This window comes from Sphaeramia orbicularis, unplaced genomic scaffold (genome assembly GCF_902148855.1).
Source record: "Sphaeramia orbicularis unplaced genomic scaffold, fSphaOr1.1, whole genome shotgun sequence".
NCBI classification, from domain to species: Eukaryota; Metazoa; Chordata; class Actinopteri; order Kurtiformes; family Apogonidae; genus Sphaeramia; species Sphaeramia orbicularis.
Genome location: NW_021941576.1, coordinates 325,305 through 342,188, shown reverse-complemented (window position 1 = coordinate 342,188; position 16,884 = coordinate 325,305). Strand labels below are relative to the sequence as shown.

General features: G+C 40.6%; 1 protein-coding gene across 1 annotated transcript in view; it reads right to left on the bottom strand.

Moving 5' to 3' along the window:
• Positions 1-3,738: 3,738 nt before the first annotated feature.
• The window catches only part of LOC115416229 (ATP-binding cassette sub-family G member 2-like), a 58,579-nt gene continuing 45,433 nt past the window's right edge, over positions 3,739-16,884 (bottom strand). Inside the window, exons 13-18 of the mRNA XM_030129975.1 lie at positions 14,769-14,858; positions 14,544-14,668; positions 11,851-12,005; positions 10,571-10,660; positions 10,323-10,381; positions 3,739-3,892 (exon numbers count right to left, since the gene is read on the bottom strand). Of these exons, the coding sequence (XP_029985835.1) occupies positions 3,739-3,892; positions 10,323-10,381; positions 10,571-10,660; positions 11,851-12,005; positions 14,544-14,668; positions 14,769-14,858 (673 nt within the window). The remainder of the gene's footprint in view (positions 3,893-10,322; positions 10,382-10,570; positions 10,661-11,850; positions 12,006-14,543; positions 14,669-14,768; positions 14,859-16,884) is intronic.

Sequence of the window (16,884 nt, the reverse complement as noted above, 5' to 3'; positions counted from 1 at the left end):
CCCGTCACCCAGGACCTGTTTGCCTTGGGAGACCCTACCAGGGGCATAAAGCCCTCGACAACATAGCTCCTGGGATCATTCGGGCACTCCCCACCACGATAATGGTGGCAGTTCAAGGGGGAGGCAGAAGCCCCCATATTTCATATTCATCAGGGTAAACACGCTAAATGGGTTGTGCGACCTATTTTGTCCATTTGAAAGACGCAGCCCTCGATGGATCCTTTTTTTTAAACTTATTTTTGGGACCGAGCCAAAGGTAAGGCCCTCTCACACAGTGAGAGCCTCTTGTTTTTGTTCGTTTCTAATATTTTTCTGTGACGCTTTAAACTGGATTTTGACCCCCTAAACATGCCCAAAACTCACCAAATTTGGCACATGTCAGGCCTGGCGAAAAATTTGATAAAATGAAAAAATTAACCCCATTAACTTCCAAAATGTGCTCTCTAGCACCACCTATGTGAAAAAAAAACCTTAACGGCCCTAGTGACCAGAAGGAATGTCGTAGAGACATGGAACCACTGCCAAAATGTTTGTTGGATGAAGCACTACAAATGATACACTGACCGTTATGACCTAACTCCAACAGGAAGTTCACAATATGCCTTTCAAAATAAAATTTTTTAAACCTAACTCATATGACACCGTACATCATATTGACTTCTAAATAGCACCAAAAGATAGAGTAACCCTCCTCAAAAAGTGATCTCATACTATTTCCATAACTGTCTTCGTTTTTTTTTTGTAGAAGCCCGCAAAGTTGCAATGTTTGGAACTCATTTTTCACTTCGGAGTTTTTCCCCACACATGACATACCTATCCATTCACAGGACTCAGCACAACGCTCACATGCAAAAATTTTTGAGATACGATGTACGGTTATTGATTTATAACAATTTGTTTGTTTTCATACTTTTCCACTTTAGACTGCCATTTGACCCCCTTAACATGCTCCAAAACTCACCAAATTTGCCATGTATGTCATGGCTGCTGAACACTTTCATTCAATATCAAAATTAACCCCTTGGGTGCCTAAATGGACTCTGTAGCGCCACCTATTTACCAAAAAACACACAAAATCTGCCCTAGTGGCCAGTAGGAATGTCACAGAAACATGAAACAAATGCCAAAATGTTGGTCTGATTGAGCCCGACAAATCATACACTGACACTCATGAGCTAACTCCCACAGGAAGTTGGTAATCTGCCTTTGAAAGTTACTCTACGTTTCTGCAATTACTGCTTATTCATTTCAGACTTTTGACAAAAGAGTTATACCTCATTAAATTCCCACAAGTCTGCAGAATCCAAAACTGAAAGAATTTTTCAGATACGACCTACGGTTATGGAATAATGGTGATTTTTTGAAGAGTGCTTGTTTTTTATGGATCTCATTGAATAAAATCCCTCTGAAAGTCCTGCTGGTTTGTAGTGTCTGCACATAGTGCAGTGGTTAGAGCTGCTGCCTGTTGAGCAGGAAGACTCTGGTTCAAATCAAGAATTTTTTTTTTTTTTTTTTTTCCCCCCAGTTCATTTTAAAACAGGTTTTGCTGCATTGTATTGTGGATATTTGACATTTTGCACACATTACAGAGTACAAGGAGTACATTTTTTTCAAAATAAAAGCCTTATCTAAAATAATCATAATGACTATTAAATAACTTCTCCATTTTTATGCCAAACATTCAAGTGTTTCTACAGTTTTAATTCATTAAAAATTATTCTCTCAAAGACCACACACACAATAGTTTTTTTTTCAAAATAAACCCTGAAATGTGATAAATCATGACTTTTGTGTTCACTATTTCTATAATTTCAATTCCTTCAGAGTGAGTTTTGTCTCTCTCTCTCACACACACACACATACACACAGTAGGTTTTTCCAAAATAAAAGCCTCATTAAAAAGTGTTGGTGCTTTCAGCAGAGGGTCACTGGTGTTCTGTAGGGATGTAAGGATGACGGACACAAAACGGAGGGAGCTTGTATCGGGACAGAGAGGTGTGAGTGGAGCTGAGGTGTTGACGGTCATGGTAGGCGGAACACACGGGAGGTGGAACGTCCAGTGTGAGGTCCCGCCCAATGCTGCTTGCAGCTTTGTTTTATTTTATTTTTTTATCGGTTCGTCCTGTTAGTAGATTAGCTTCAACATGGTTTTTCGTGCGCAGTCAAGTTTGTGCACAATTTGTGCAATCCTTTAGTAAATGAGGTCCTAGGTGTCAGTTAATGTCATTAAAATCAGACCAACAAACGAGAAGTGAAACAGTCCAAATACAAGATCAGAACTTTTATTTTTTGAATATTAAATAACATTTTGTGTGATAAAATTACTTTTTCAGCTTTGAACTTTTGAGTGCAATAATGACAATAACACAGTTTATGACCAGAACACTAATGCTCTGTGGCGTTAAGTGGAGTTAGCGAGGAGGAAACAAATATTCAACAACTTCAACAGCAAACATCATTTTACCAAATAACAGTGATATTCCAGATCTGGAGCATGGATTTAAGATTTTATATGTCATCTCACATGTGCTCAGAGCTCTTCTGTGTGTCTGTGTTCATATTAAATCAGTCTCAGTGAATCCAAAGGAACTTTGTGTTGGTAAATGACAGTTGTTCAAATGGACGGGATTTCAGTTCTGTTCAACATGTTGATGCTCATATGAACTATGTTTTCAGCTCCAAAATGAACCATTTCAGCACAATTAATGCTATATTTTCATGTCACAAATGGACAAGTTCTATTTGAACTGAACTGAGCTGAAAAACAAATCTTCTCTTCTTTTGGATTCCCCAGTTTTTCTTCCCAGATTCTCTCCTCCATATCACATGTTTTATTGTACAGGTTCAATCTGGAGTATGGTGCTGATCCATCCTGCTTCTGTTCCACCAATACATACATGAGAATGGCACACAGCACTGTTACATCAACACTTTTACAAGAAGAAGCATTTTTAGACACAAAGAACAATTCTAGATTGTTCTTTCCTCTTTAGTCTGATGCTAAACTATCCAATAAATAATAGTGCTTCCTAGTTTTTGCACAGGGATCATTAGTGTAAACGCTGACATGGCTGCAGAGCATCAGTATGATGGATCCACAACAACCATGTCACATCCGTCCACTGACACATTTAGTGTTTTTGTGTCAGCTGGGATTGTTTTAGATCCACAATAGCAACATTTAGGAAGAAGAGCACAATTAGCAATAGGAAGTCTAGAAGTTTATTCCTAATAAAGTACTGGGACTGACCAGAGCATCATGGGTAATGTCACGTCCGTCCACCAGCAAAAGTTTTCACATCCACGTGCTATTCCAAATCCAATATTTATGAAAATAGAGCTTCCACTGTCAGAGAATATCAGTAGTCTGTGCACAAATGGATTAGCATTATTTACACACACTTCTATGACTTTAGGACAACTGTTTTGGACAAAAATGGACACTCATTTGACCCCCGAAGGACATTTTAGCCGATGAATAAACCATAAAAAAAAATCTGCCAAAACAATCGAGTATTCTACTGAACAAACACAGTGACAGCTGCTGTTCCTGTTCATCAGGCTGATTCACACAAAGGCTGAACTGAATGTTTTCATGGGTTCAGGTGAAATCTCTTTTTTTAGTTGAAGCACCTGTCAGTGGTGGAGGTCAAAGTTGACTGATGTAGTTTTGGATGGTTCATGGATGACGGTGGTGCTGCTGATGGAAGCCGAAGTGAACACCTGTTTTTTTTTTTTTTAGGTGAACTTCCTGATGAAGCGCAGTTTGAGGTAAGCGATGGTGAGGAAGACGACGGTCATGACGCTCAGAGCCACGTGGTTCTGCCAGAGCCCCCAGGTGGAGTAGTCCACCCCCTGGGTCTGCAGGAAGTCCTCACCTGTCCGACAAACACTGAAAAGACCAGCAGAGCTTAGAGTTAGAACAAACACCGAAAAGACCAGCAGAGCTTAGAGTTAGAACAAACACCGAAAAGACCAGCAGAGCTTAGAGTTAGAACAAACACCGAAAAGACCAGCAGAGGTTAGAGTTAGAACAAACACCGAAAAGACCAGCAGAGCTTAGAGTTAGAACAAACACTGAAAAGACCAGCAGAGGTTAGAGTTAGAACAAACACCGAAAAGACCAGCAGAGGTTAGAGTTAGAACAAACACCGAAAAGACCAGCAGAGGTTAGAGTTAGAACAAACACCGAAAAGACCAGCAGAGGTTAGAGTTAGAACAAACACCGAAAAGACCAGCAGAGGTTAGAGTTAGGACAAACACCGAAAAGACCAGCAGAGGTTAGAGTTAGGACAAACACCGAAAAGACCAGCAGAGGTTAGAGTTAGGACAAACACCGAAAAGACCAGCAGAGGTTAGAGTTAGAACAAACACCGAAAAGACCAGCAGAGGTTAGAGTTAGAACAAACACCGAAAAGACCAGCAGAGGTTAGAGTTAGAACAAACACCGAAAGACCAGCAGAGGTTAGAGTTAGAAAAAACACCGAAAAGACCAGCAGGGGTTAGAGTTAGAACAAACACCGAAAAGACCAGCAGAGCTTAGAGTTAGAACAAACACCGAAAAGACCAGCAGAGGTTAGAGTTAGAACAAACACCGAAAAGACCAGCAGAGCTTAGAGTTAGAACAAACACCGAAAAGACCAGCAGAGGTTAGAGTTAGAACAAACACCGAAAAGACCAGCAGAGGTTAGAGTTAGAACAAACACCGAAAAGACCAGCAGAGGTTAGAGTTAGAACAAACACCGAAAAGACCAGCAGAGGTTAGAGTTAGAACAAACACCGAAAGACCAGCAGAGGTTAGAGTTAGGACAAACACCGAAAAGACCAGCAGAGGTTAGAGTTAGGACAAACACCGAAAAGACCAGCAGAGGTTAGAGTTAGAACAAACACCGAAAGACCAGCAGAGGTTAGAGTTAGAACAAACACCGAAAAGACCAGCAGAGGTTAGAGTTAGAACAAACACCGAAAAGACCAGCAGAGGTTAGAGTTAGAACAAACACCGAAAAGACCAGCAGAGGTTAGAGTTAGAAAAAACACCGAAAAGACCAGCAGGGGTTAGAGTTAGAACAAACACCGAAAAGACCAGCAGAGCTTAGAGTTAGAACAAACACCGAAAAGACCAGCAGAGGTTAGAGTTAGAACAAACACCGAAAAGACCAGCAGAGCTTAGAGTTAGAACAAACACCGAAAAGACCAGCAGAGGTTAGAGTTAGAACAAACACCGAAAAGACCAGCAGAGGTTAGAGTTAGAACAAACACCGAAAAGACCAGCAGAGGTTAGAGTTAGAACAAACACCGAAAAGACCAGCAGAGGTTAGAGTTAGAACAAACACCGAAAAGACCAGCAGTTAACCATTTGTTCCTTGTGCCAGTATCAACATTTCCTGAAAATTTCATCCAAATCCATCCATAACTTTTTGAGTTATCTATGGACTGACTACTGTCCTGTACTGGACTGACCACTGTCCTGTACTGGACTGACCACTGTCCTGTACTGGACTGACCACTGTCCAGTACTGGACTTACTACTGTCCTGTACTGGACTGACCACTGTCCTGTACTGGACTGACTACTGTCCTTTACTGGACTGACCACTGTCCAGTACTGGACTGACTACTGTCCTGTACTGGACTGACCACTGTCCTGTACTGGACTGACTACTGTCCTGTACTGGACTGACTACTGTCCTGTACTGGACTGACCACTGTCCAGTACTGGACTGACCACTGTCCTGTACTGGACTGACCACTGTCCAGTACTGGACTGACCACTGTCCAGTACTGGACTGAGTATGGGCTGGATGTTTCTTGCTCATTTGTCACTCTGATGTTTTTTTCTTAACAGCGTGAGCAACTAAAATCTGGAATCTTGGAATCTGATCAGATGTGATTGTTAGTCAGACACACTGTAAAAACAAAAACCGTAAAAAAACAGTATTATTCCAGCAGCAGGGGCACCGAAAAAATACTGTTAAATAACAGAAAATAACCATCTGATAAAAATACGGTAATTTTTTATAATTAAAATTCAGTTTTTTGTCCTAACTTTACATGAGATTTTGCATATTTTTGTGACTTTTTAATGTTTAATAAAGAATATTTACATGCATTAAAACAATCCAATTCCCTATAAATATATATATAAATAATTTTCAGTCAGACTCAGTTGTCCAATCCGCTGATAAAAACTGTATTTGGACAGTTTATCAGTGCTTATACATGTTATACATTCACAAAAATACATTTATTCAACAGTTTTGTTGTGAAACCTCCTGTAATTACACAAGATATTTGTCAATGAACAAACAAGTCTGGTTCAACTGACAGAACTAATACTTCTGTTACCATTAACTGTCAGGAATTTTATCTGGTTTTGTTTTACTTAATTTTTTTTTTTACAGTATTAAACTTTAAATTAACAGTTTAATCTCATTAATAGAAAATAAATATTTGTGAAATTATGATACATTTGCAAATGTATTTAACTGTATTTTCTGTGAAAAAAGAAAAATTTCTTTTAAAAAATGTACATTTTTTGGTTCTTCAGAGTTACAGTTTTTTTTTTGTGTGTTCTTTTCCATTTGACATGTAAAATCACAGTCTGTTTGTGTCATTTCATTGATATTTTCCTGTATCTGAAAAATACAGGAAAAATCTGTCAAATAAACAGTGAAAATTCTGTTAAATTACAGATTTTTTTTACAGTGCACAGAACAGAGGTCTATTAAAATCTGAACAGTCATATCTCCAATCCAGTGACTTCTATGTCATGGATCCTAATTCTGTCACCAGCTCCAACTCAAATGGAGGCAGTCATCACTGGCCTCATTAATTAAACCCTGAACTAGAAATAAACCAAACAAAATGTGTAATTCACATCCGAGCATTAAACTGTGACGTGATCACAGAGGTTTGGAGGATGAACAGGTGACACCTGTGCATTAGAGCAGTTCTGTCCAGCTCCTGTTAGTTCACTTCCACATTCAGCTCAATCTGATCTGCAGCAGACCGGACCAGGAAAAGAGGAATATAAGGTTGTTCACATTTGTTCAACTTAGTCACATTTTTTGAGAAATTTTCCTTAGTTTTAGTGTAAATCCATGAAAATATTTCCATTTCCAAACAGAAACATTGTCAGTTGTCATTATTTCTGTTCTTCTGACAGTATGTGACTGGTCCTGTCCACTGCAGACTGAACTGGTCTGAATGTGGAACTGAACTAACAGGACTGGGCACATCTGAGTGGAATTTATGCAGTTCACTAATTCATCCCCAGGGCCGGACTGGACCCTTTGGGGGGCTGGACTGGACCCTTTGGGGGCTGGACTGGACCCTTTGGGGGCTGGACTGGACCCTTTGGGGGGCTGAACTGGACCCTTTGGGGGGCTGGACTGGACCCTTTGGGGGGCTGAACTGGACCCTTTGGGGGGCTGGACTGGACCCTTTGGGGGCTGGACTGGACCCTTTGGGGGGCTGAACTGGACCCTTTGGCAGGCCGGACTGGACCCTTTGGGGGGCCGGATTTGGCCCCGTATGTTTGACACCAGTGCATTAGACTGATAATAAAAATCAGTCCATAATCTCACAGCTCTTTGATCTGATCAGTAAATCATCCAATTAAAACATAAATGAGATAAACACAAACAACACTCTTTGTAACTAATTAAGTCGTAGGTATTTTAATCATGAACAGGATGGACTGTAACCTGCACTGCTGTATCTGAAAACATGGTTTGGTTTTGAATAGGCCTACAGGTCAAATAGTTTTGATCCAATTGTTTGGTTTTGTCAGAACAGTGACAGACTGTGAATGAAGCTGGAATTCTGAGTTTTGTGCGTAAACACTTTGGAGAAAAAGGGTTCAGCGTTGAAAAAACGGGGTCATAGCAGCTGTGAAAAAGTGTCAAAGCTTGAATGTGACTGACTGGAGACTAGATGTAATGCACCCTTTTATCCAGCAGGTGGAGTCTGAACCCTGGTGTGGGTTTATTTCACACATGTGATCACATCCACTGAATACACACACACATGTGATCACATCCACAGAATAAACACACACGTGATCACATCCACTGAATAAACACATGTGATCACATCCACAGAATAAACACACACGTGATCACATCCACTGAATAAACACATGTGATCACATCCACTGAATAAACACACACACGTGATCACATCCACTGAATAAACACATGTGATCACATCCACTGAATAAACACATGTGATCACATCCACTGAAAAAACAAACACATGTGATCACATCCACTGAAAAAACAAACACATGTGATCACATCCACTGAATAAACACGTGATCACATCCACAGAATAAACACACACATGTGATCACATCCACTGAATAAACACGTGATCACATCCACAGAATAAACACATGTGATCACATCCACAGAATAAACACATGTGATCACATCCACAGAATAAACGCACACATGTGATCACATCCATAGAATAAACACGTGATCACATCCACAGAACAAACACACACGTGATCACATCCACAGAATAAACACATGTGATCACATCCACAGAACAAACACATGTGATCACATCCACAGAATAAACACATGTGATCACATCCACAGAACAAACACATGTGATCACATCCACAGAACAAACACATGTGATCACATCCACAGAATAAACACATGTGATCACATCCACAGAATAAACTCATGTGATCACATCCACAGAATAAACACATGTGATCACATCCACAGAACAAACACACATGTGATCACATCCACAGAACAAACACACATGTGATCACATCCACAGAATAAACACATGTGATCACATCCACAGAACAAACACACATGTGATCACATCCACAGAACAAACACATGTGATCACATCCACAGAACAAACACACATGTGATCACATCCACAGAATAAACACATGTGATCACATCCACAGAACAAACACATGTGATCACATCCACAGAACAAACACACATGTGATCACATCCACAGAACAAACACATGTGATCACATCCACAGAACAAACACATGTGATCACATCCACAGAACAAACACACATGTGATCACATCCACAGAACAAACACACATGTGATCACATCCACAGAATAAACACATGTGATCACATCCACAGAACAAACACATGTGATCACATCCACAGAACAAACACATGTGATCACATCCACAGAACAAACACACATGTGATCACATCCACAGAACAAACACACATGTGATCACATCCACAGAACAAACACACATGTGATCACATCCACAGAATAAACACATGTGATCACATCCACAGAACAAACACACATGTGATCACATCCACAGAATAAACACATGTGATCACATCCACAGAACAAACACACATGTGATCACATCCACAGAATAAACACATGTGATCACATCCACAGAATAAACACATGTGATCACATCCACAGAACAAACACACATGTGATCACATCCACAGAATAAACACATGTGATCACATCCACAGAACAAACACATGTGATCACATCCACAGAATAAACACATGTGATCACATCCACAGAATAAACACATGTGATCACATCTACAGAATAAACACATGTGATCACATCCACAGAACAAACACATGTGATCACATCCACAGAACAAACACATGTGATCACATCCACAGAACAAACACATGTGATCACATCCACAGAATAAACACATGTGATCACATCCACAGAACAAACACATGTGATCACATCCACAGAATAAACACATGTGATCACATCCACAGAACAAACACACATGTGATCACATCCACAGAATAAACACATGTGATCACATCCACAGAATAAACACATGTGATCACATCCACAGAACAAACACATGTGATCACATCCACAGAACAAACACATGTGATCACATCCACAGAATAAACACATGTGATCACATCCACAGAACAAACACACATGTGATCACATCCACAGAATAAACACATGTGATCACATCCACAGAATAAACACATGTGATCACATCCACAGAATAAACACATGTGATCACATCCACAGAACAAACACATGTGATCACATCCACAGAATAAACACATGTGATCACATCCACAGAATAAACACATGTGATCACATCCACAGAACAAACACATGTGATCACATCCACAGAATAAACACATGTGATCACATCCACAGAACAAACACATGTGATCACATCCACAGAACAAACACATGTGATCACATCCACAGAACAAACACACATGTGATCACATCCACAGAATAAACACGTGATCACATCTATAGAATACACATCTGTACTTGTGGGTGTGAGTGTGTTACTTACACAGTGTGGTTCAACAGCTCACAGAATTTCAGACCCACAAACTCATTCACCTGTAGAGCCTGAACACAAACACATGACACACATGTTTTATTATTCAACACATGATTCATTTCACTGCAAATTTGGAGAATTCCACTGAATCTCAAAGCTCAACAACCCAACCAACAGCAGCCCTAGTTAAAGGTTTAATGTTGTGTGAATGCTGCTGTATTTATTTACTTATATATAAATACATATTATATACTTACACCGAGGCCATAACGTGGAATACTGAAGTATTTCAACCAGGCCAACCAGCTGACGATGGACGGAAGACTCACAAGTAAACCAGCAAAGATCTAGATATTAAAAAAATAATAATAATGATAAAATAGACAGAAAAAGGCATAAAGTAAAGATATAATAGGACGTCCCATTTTTGGGACTTCTTTTCTGATCCAGCTCTTAATTTGACCAGTTAATCTCTTATACATCAGTAACTCCACAAAAAAATTTCGTCCCAGTCCGTACAGTTTTAGACCCCCCACCTCCATGTTTAGGGTGCCTATCTACCCAGTGCAGAAAACCCATTTTTAATGGAAAATCCTTCATTTGTGGGTTAGTTCTGCCAGATCTGCTCATGTAAATGTCATATTAGAGGTTTTGGAGGATGGAACTGTCGTTTATGAAGGTCTACAATCATGTACAGGTCAAAGGTCACATGATTTTAGACAAGGTCAAGGTCATGTGACAGTTCAAAATGGGTCCAATCCCAGGTTTTTTCAGATTTCTTTCTGCCTTAGTCTGATTTGACAGATCTGCACTCAGGGCTGATTTCACTGCAGAACTTTTCTTTCTCCAGTGGGTCCAGGCAGTGCCTTCCAGGTGTGTGTGATGGGATCATCCAGGGTTAGGACAGTCTGTGCACAGGAGCAGCTGAAGGTTCAGTGTCTCGCCCAAGGACACTACAACCTGTGGACAGGATTTGAACCGCCGACCCTTTGGTCATTGGACAACCTGCTGTACCAACTGAGCCACAGCCACCCCCCCCTTCTCTGGAAAAAGAAATGTGGTACCTGCTGAAGCACAGAAAAGGGATGGTACCAGATGGGTACAGTAGGCTCAGATGTTCTGAGTGCAGATCTGTCAAATCAGACTAGGACAGAAAGAAATCTGAAAAAACCTGGGATTGGACCCATTTTGAACTGTCACATGACCTGGACCTTGTCTAAAATCATGTGACCTTTGACCTGTACATGTAATGAGACCTTCATAAACGACAGGAGCATCCCCCAAAACCTCTAATATGACATTTGCACATGCAAACATGGCAGAACTAACCCACAAATGAAGGATTTTACTGGGCTGACGGACACCCTAAAGATGGAGGTGGGGGGGGGGTTCTAAAACTGTACGGACTGGGATGAAATTTTTTGGGGGGGTTACTAATATATAAAAAATACACTGGTCAAATTAAGAACTGGATCAGAACAGAAGTCCTAAAACTGGGACGTCCTACTCAGATGTGCAGGTGTAGTTTGTCTGTTACCATCATGAAGACACAGGCGATGGTCATGAAGATGTTAGCGATGGCCACCACCGTCTGGTCTGCAGAGATGGCCAGAGCCATGGAGGTGGCCGTGTAGGACACCAGAGCCACCGTGAACATGAAGAGGAAGAAGGCTTCAGCTGTGGGCTTCAGACCTGCACACAAGAACAAGAAGAAAGCTTCAGCTGTGGGCTTCAGACCTGCACCACAGAGGAAGCATTAGGGTGGATCTGACTACAGGAATATCACAGTAAATAGAAAAGAACCTGCAAAACATGAGGAACAATGACCAAAAAATGATTAAAGTTTCAATAGCAGTGTTCAAGACAATCCATGTGTTTCCATGACAACTTTTATTCCTGGTTTAATCTGATTAAAGGTTGGATCCTATTTCAGATGTCCATGTAAACACCTTATTCCAGTTGAAACAGAAAAGTTCAGATTAAATTTAAACCTGATTAAAGTCACTGGTTTAATCCTCTTTTAACTGCGCTCTAAATTCTTCCTGGACATGTAAAGCCTTTATTCCGTTTGGACTTTATTCCTTCCATTCTGCACATGCTCAGTGTCTTGTCCTGTGGCGATGACGCACACATTCTGCGCTGGTGGAAGAATCTGCACTGCAGTCTAGTCTTCCCAAAGCGTTCCAGTGGAATATTCTGATGGGATCTACCAGCCTGGAAAACCCTGAAGGAACAGTTCAACACTGGCTTTGGATTCATTCATTTGTCCTGAACTAATGAGTTCCACCAGTGGGACAAACAGTTTGAACTGCAGCCCTAACGTTAGCTTAGCCTAGCTTAGCATAATGGCTTCATTCCTCTGCTCAGACGTAGCCAGGCTTTTAGAGGTGATCTGTAGTATTTTAGGAGTGATTTGGGTCAGTTCAGTTCTCCCTAATCATTCCTTTAGTCCACTGGGGTCAATATGATCACAAACTGAGGCTCAGATCATGGTCATGTGACTTACTGCAGGAAGAAAATCTGGGAAATAAAAACTAATGCAAAGCTAAAATGCTAAAGCAAAGCTAATTTAGCGCATGCATCCCTTCAACAAAAAGATTTTCCAACTTCCGTCAACACAACAGTCCACAGATTGTATGAGTGCAGTAAGTCGCAGATCTGAAGAAATAATTAGAGAGAATCGGATTTGACAAAATCACTGAGAAAAGACGACAAATCACCTTTAAAAAACTGGATATGTGTGACCATGGAAATGCAGTGACTATGCTAAGCTAAGCTAACAGAAGGGCTAAGCTAAGCTAACAGAAGGGCTAAGCTAGCAGAAGGGCTAAGCTAAGCTAACAGAAGGGCTAAGCTAACAGAAGGGCTAAGTTAAGCTAACAGAAGGGCTAAGCTAACAGAAGGGCTAAGCTAAGCTAACAGAAGGGCTAAGCTAACAGAAGGGCTAAGCTAACAGAAGGGCAACCAGAACAAAGCAACATGAGCACTGCAGCACAAACCCTTCTGCTCACTGCTCTACCTCATTAATACCTCATGTAAACCTTTATTCAGGTTTAACATTTCCATGTAAACAGGAGAAAATACTTTAGTTCCGAATTAATTTCTTCTGAAAAAATAACTCGGATTTAAAAATCATCATGTAACCATATCCAGTAATTACAAAGAAGATACGACAACTGTATGACAATCAATGAAAATAATTTAAGAGATACATGATGCAGACAGACATTTGAATTATCCCAAATGCTGTATTGAGATGGAAACAACAGTAGGAAAAGGAACAGTGATTTCAAAGACAATACTGAAGCCCATGCAGTGGCAGATCCAGACAAAATTGAAAGGGGGGGGGGTATATATACATACATACTGTATGTCCACACTGCTATTGTCACGTTTCTGCTCAGCAGGACTGCTTGCTTCGTTTACAGAACATACTGTGCATTACGGTCATATTTCACAACACAATCTACACTTTAAAGGTGCAGGAGACTTTTGTGAGCAGAGTTTCCTCAGATCTGTCCATCCTCAGTCATATCCTCAGTCTCATTCGTCCGTTAGTCTGTCTGTCATTACTCTCCTGAATCTCTTCCCTCATGGTGAACAGTTTCTTAGTTCCATCCACTATAAACAAATTGTGTGTTTAAAAACCGACCCAGGACGTCACTGGGGCATCTGAGGAATTTTGTTGCAACATGCATTGTGGGAAACGGAGGTTTGCACAGCACAACCATATGGTATTATATGGATGAAACAAACACATGGAAACAGCACACACACCACTCTGACCAATCAGAGGTCTACAGTGTTTACACAGTGTCACCTTTAGGATCTGGTCCCCAGTCCTGGAACCTCAGCAGAGGAGGAGGTACCAAAAAACTAGGACCAGGTACCAGAGTCCAAAAAACTAGGACCAGGTACCAGATTCCAAAAAACTAGGACCAGGTACCAGATTCCAAAAAAACTAGTAGCAGGTACCAGAGTCCAAAAAACTAGGACCAGGTACCAGAGTCCAAAAAACTAGGACCAGGTACCAGATTCCAAAAAACTAGGACCAGGTACCAGATTCCAAAAAACTAGGACCAGGTACCAGAGTCCAAAAAACTAGGACCAGGTACCAGATTCCAGGTCCTTTTATGTAATGGAAACGCAAAAAGGCCGAGTTGAGTCGAGTCGATACCACGTAGTGGAAACGGGGCATAAAAGGTAAATGAAGGTTCAAGTCCCACCCACCGATCATGAAGTATGCCACACAGCTGAAGACGATGGCAGGGATGGTCCTGAGGGTGATGATGTCAGACAGGATTTTACACAGGAAGTAGACAGACACACGGTAGTATCCACTGATGTACTCATGACTGAAACCAGAGGGGAACAAATTCTGATCCATGTTTGTCTTTAACATTTAGGGACAGATGGACAGATGGACAGATGGACAGAGGTGGGAGTCCAACCTACATGAAGAGCTTCCGCTCTGTGATGAAGAGTTCGGCCGATGACAGCGAGCTGAAGCACTGATTAACCACGATGAAGAAGAGAGCGCCGAACCTGGAGTCAAGAAAACAACAAGATGAGCGACACAAAGTCACATGTGTTCACTCTTCAGCTCCAAACAGGAGTCCATATAGATTTGGTTTCAGGTCCAGTTCAATGAGCGCCGCCCCCCCCCGCAGTTGTATCAGTTGTATAGTAAAGCCTGTGAACAAGTCAAGTGACCGTTTACAGTCTATCAAGACTCACAAAAATGGAGTGAAGACTTTGTAGAAATTAAATCAAATGTATTCAGTTCATCGGCTGCTGCTCAATCTCAAGGGTAAAGAAGAACTTTACAAACAAACAAACAAACAAACAAACAAACAAACAAACAAAAGAACAGTGTGGTGCACTGGAGCACTGTCAAAGCCAGCAGGTGACAGTGATCCACCAGAGGGCGCTACAGGGTTTAGAACTGGAAAATACTGAGCTACTGTGGGAACATGGTGGACCTTTGACACATATTAAAGAAAAAAATGAGTTGTTTAACAGATGAGGATACGCCAATGAAAACCTTAGAATCTATTTCTACCATTCCATCCTCCTAAATCTAAACTCTGAGCTCCAAAGACCAAATACACAACTGGGCCAAAAACAGTTCCTGCCTGGGTTAGGGTTAGGGTTAGGGTTAGGGTTAGGATTAGGGTTAGGATTAGATTAGGACTGAATGAACCCAACACTTTTGTGTCACTTCCCAAAGGAAGTTTTCTACATATTCAACCTTTCTCAAGTGATTTATCACCAGTGATTGTAATAATTATCCTCCTTATTTTGCATTTTTTTCAGTGTAAATCATGTATTTTCCTATATTTTATTTATTGATCCTGTAGATGTTCATTAAAGCTCAGATTACAGTTGATGGTTCTTCTATCAGAAACAGATCAAACTGAATAAACAGTGTCTTTTTCAGTCCAATCTGTCATGAACTGAACATAAACCCAGTGTGTCCATCCACTGTCATTGATCCAACTGCATGGGTTCGACTGGAGAATCAATGTTGGAGAAGATGATGGTGTTTCCATGGTAACTACGGAGCCTCTGAACATCCAAATATGGTCATATCTGATGACCATGAGAAGATGAAGAACTGTATTTGACACCAGTTATTGACATGGATTGATAGGATTAGTGGATCAACAGGAACTAAACAGTTTAGATCAGCAGATGGTTTAGGTCACCAGTGGCTGTTTGGGTCTTTAAGGGTTAAACAAATGGTTCATAGTGATTAATGTGCTTCAGTTCGGACATGTTCTTTAATTCTAACTGATGCACTGAGTATTTTCTCATTTCAGTTTGATAGAGAACATACAGATTGGATTGTGTTCCAGTAGAAAAGGGTCATGTGGTCTGATGAGTCCAGATCACAGGTGTCAAACATGCGGCCTGGGGCCAAATCCAGTCCACTAAAGATTCCAATCTGGCCCATAGGATGAATTTGTGAAATACAAAAAAATTACACTGAAGAAATTAACAATTGAGGATGTCAAAATCATTTGAATTCAGATTCCACATGCAGACTTAATTAGATATCAATTTTGTCGGAACCAGTAAAATACTATCATATTAAACCTATAAATAATGAAAACAGCAAATGTTATCTTTGTTTTAGTGTAAAAAAGTAAAATTACATGAAAATGTTTATATTAAACAACTGTTGTTTTACAAAAAATGTGAAAATCCTGAAATGTCTTAAGAGAAGTAAATGCAATTTGGATCTGCCTTGGTGGAGGTCTGTGCTCTCCAAGGGCTTTTCGAGTTGTTCATGTTATGTTCAAATCCAAAACATTTTCATTACAGAATTTACTTTGTTCCCTCAAAAGTTCTTCTCCTATTATTTATATTATTTCACTGGTCCGGCCCTCTTTAGATTATATTAGGCTGAATGTGGCCCCTAAACTAAAATGAGTCTAACAGCCCTGGTCTAGACTGACCCTGTTCCAGAGTGATGGACACATCAGGGTGAGAAGAAAGTGATTACCCATCATGCCTAGTGCCTACAGTACCAGCCTGTGGGGTCAGTGTTATGATCTGGGCTTGATTC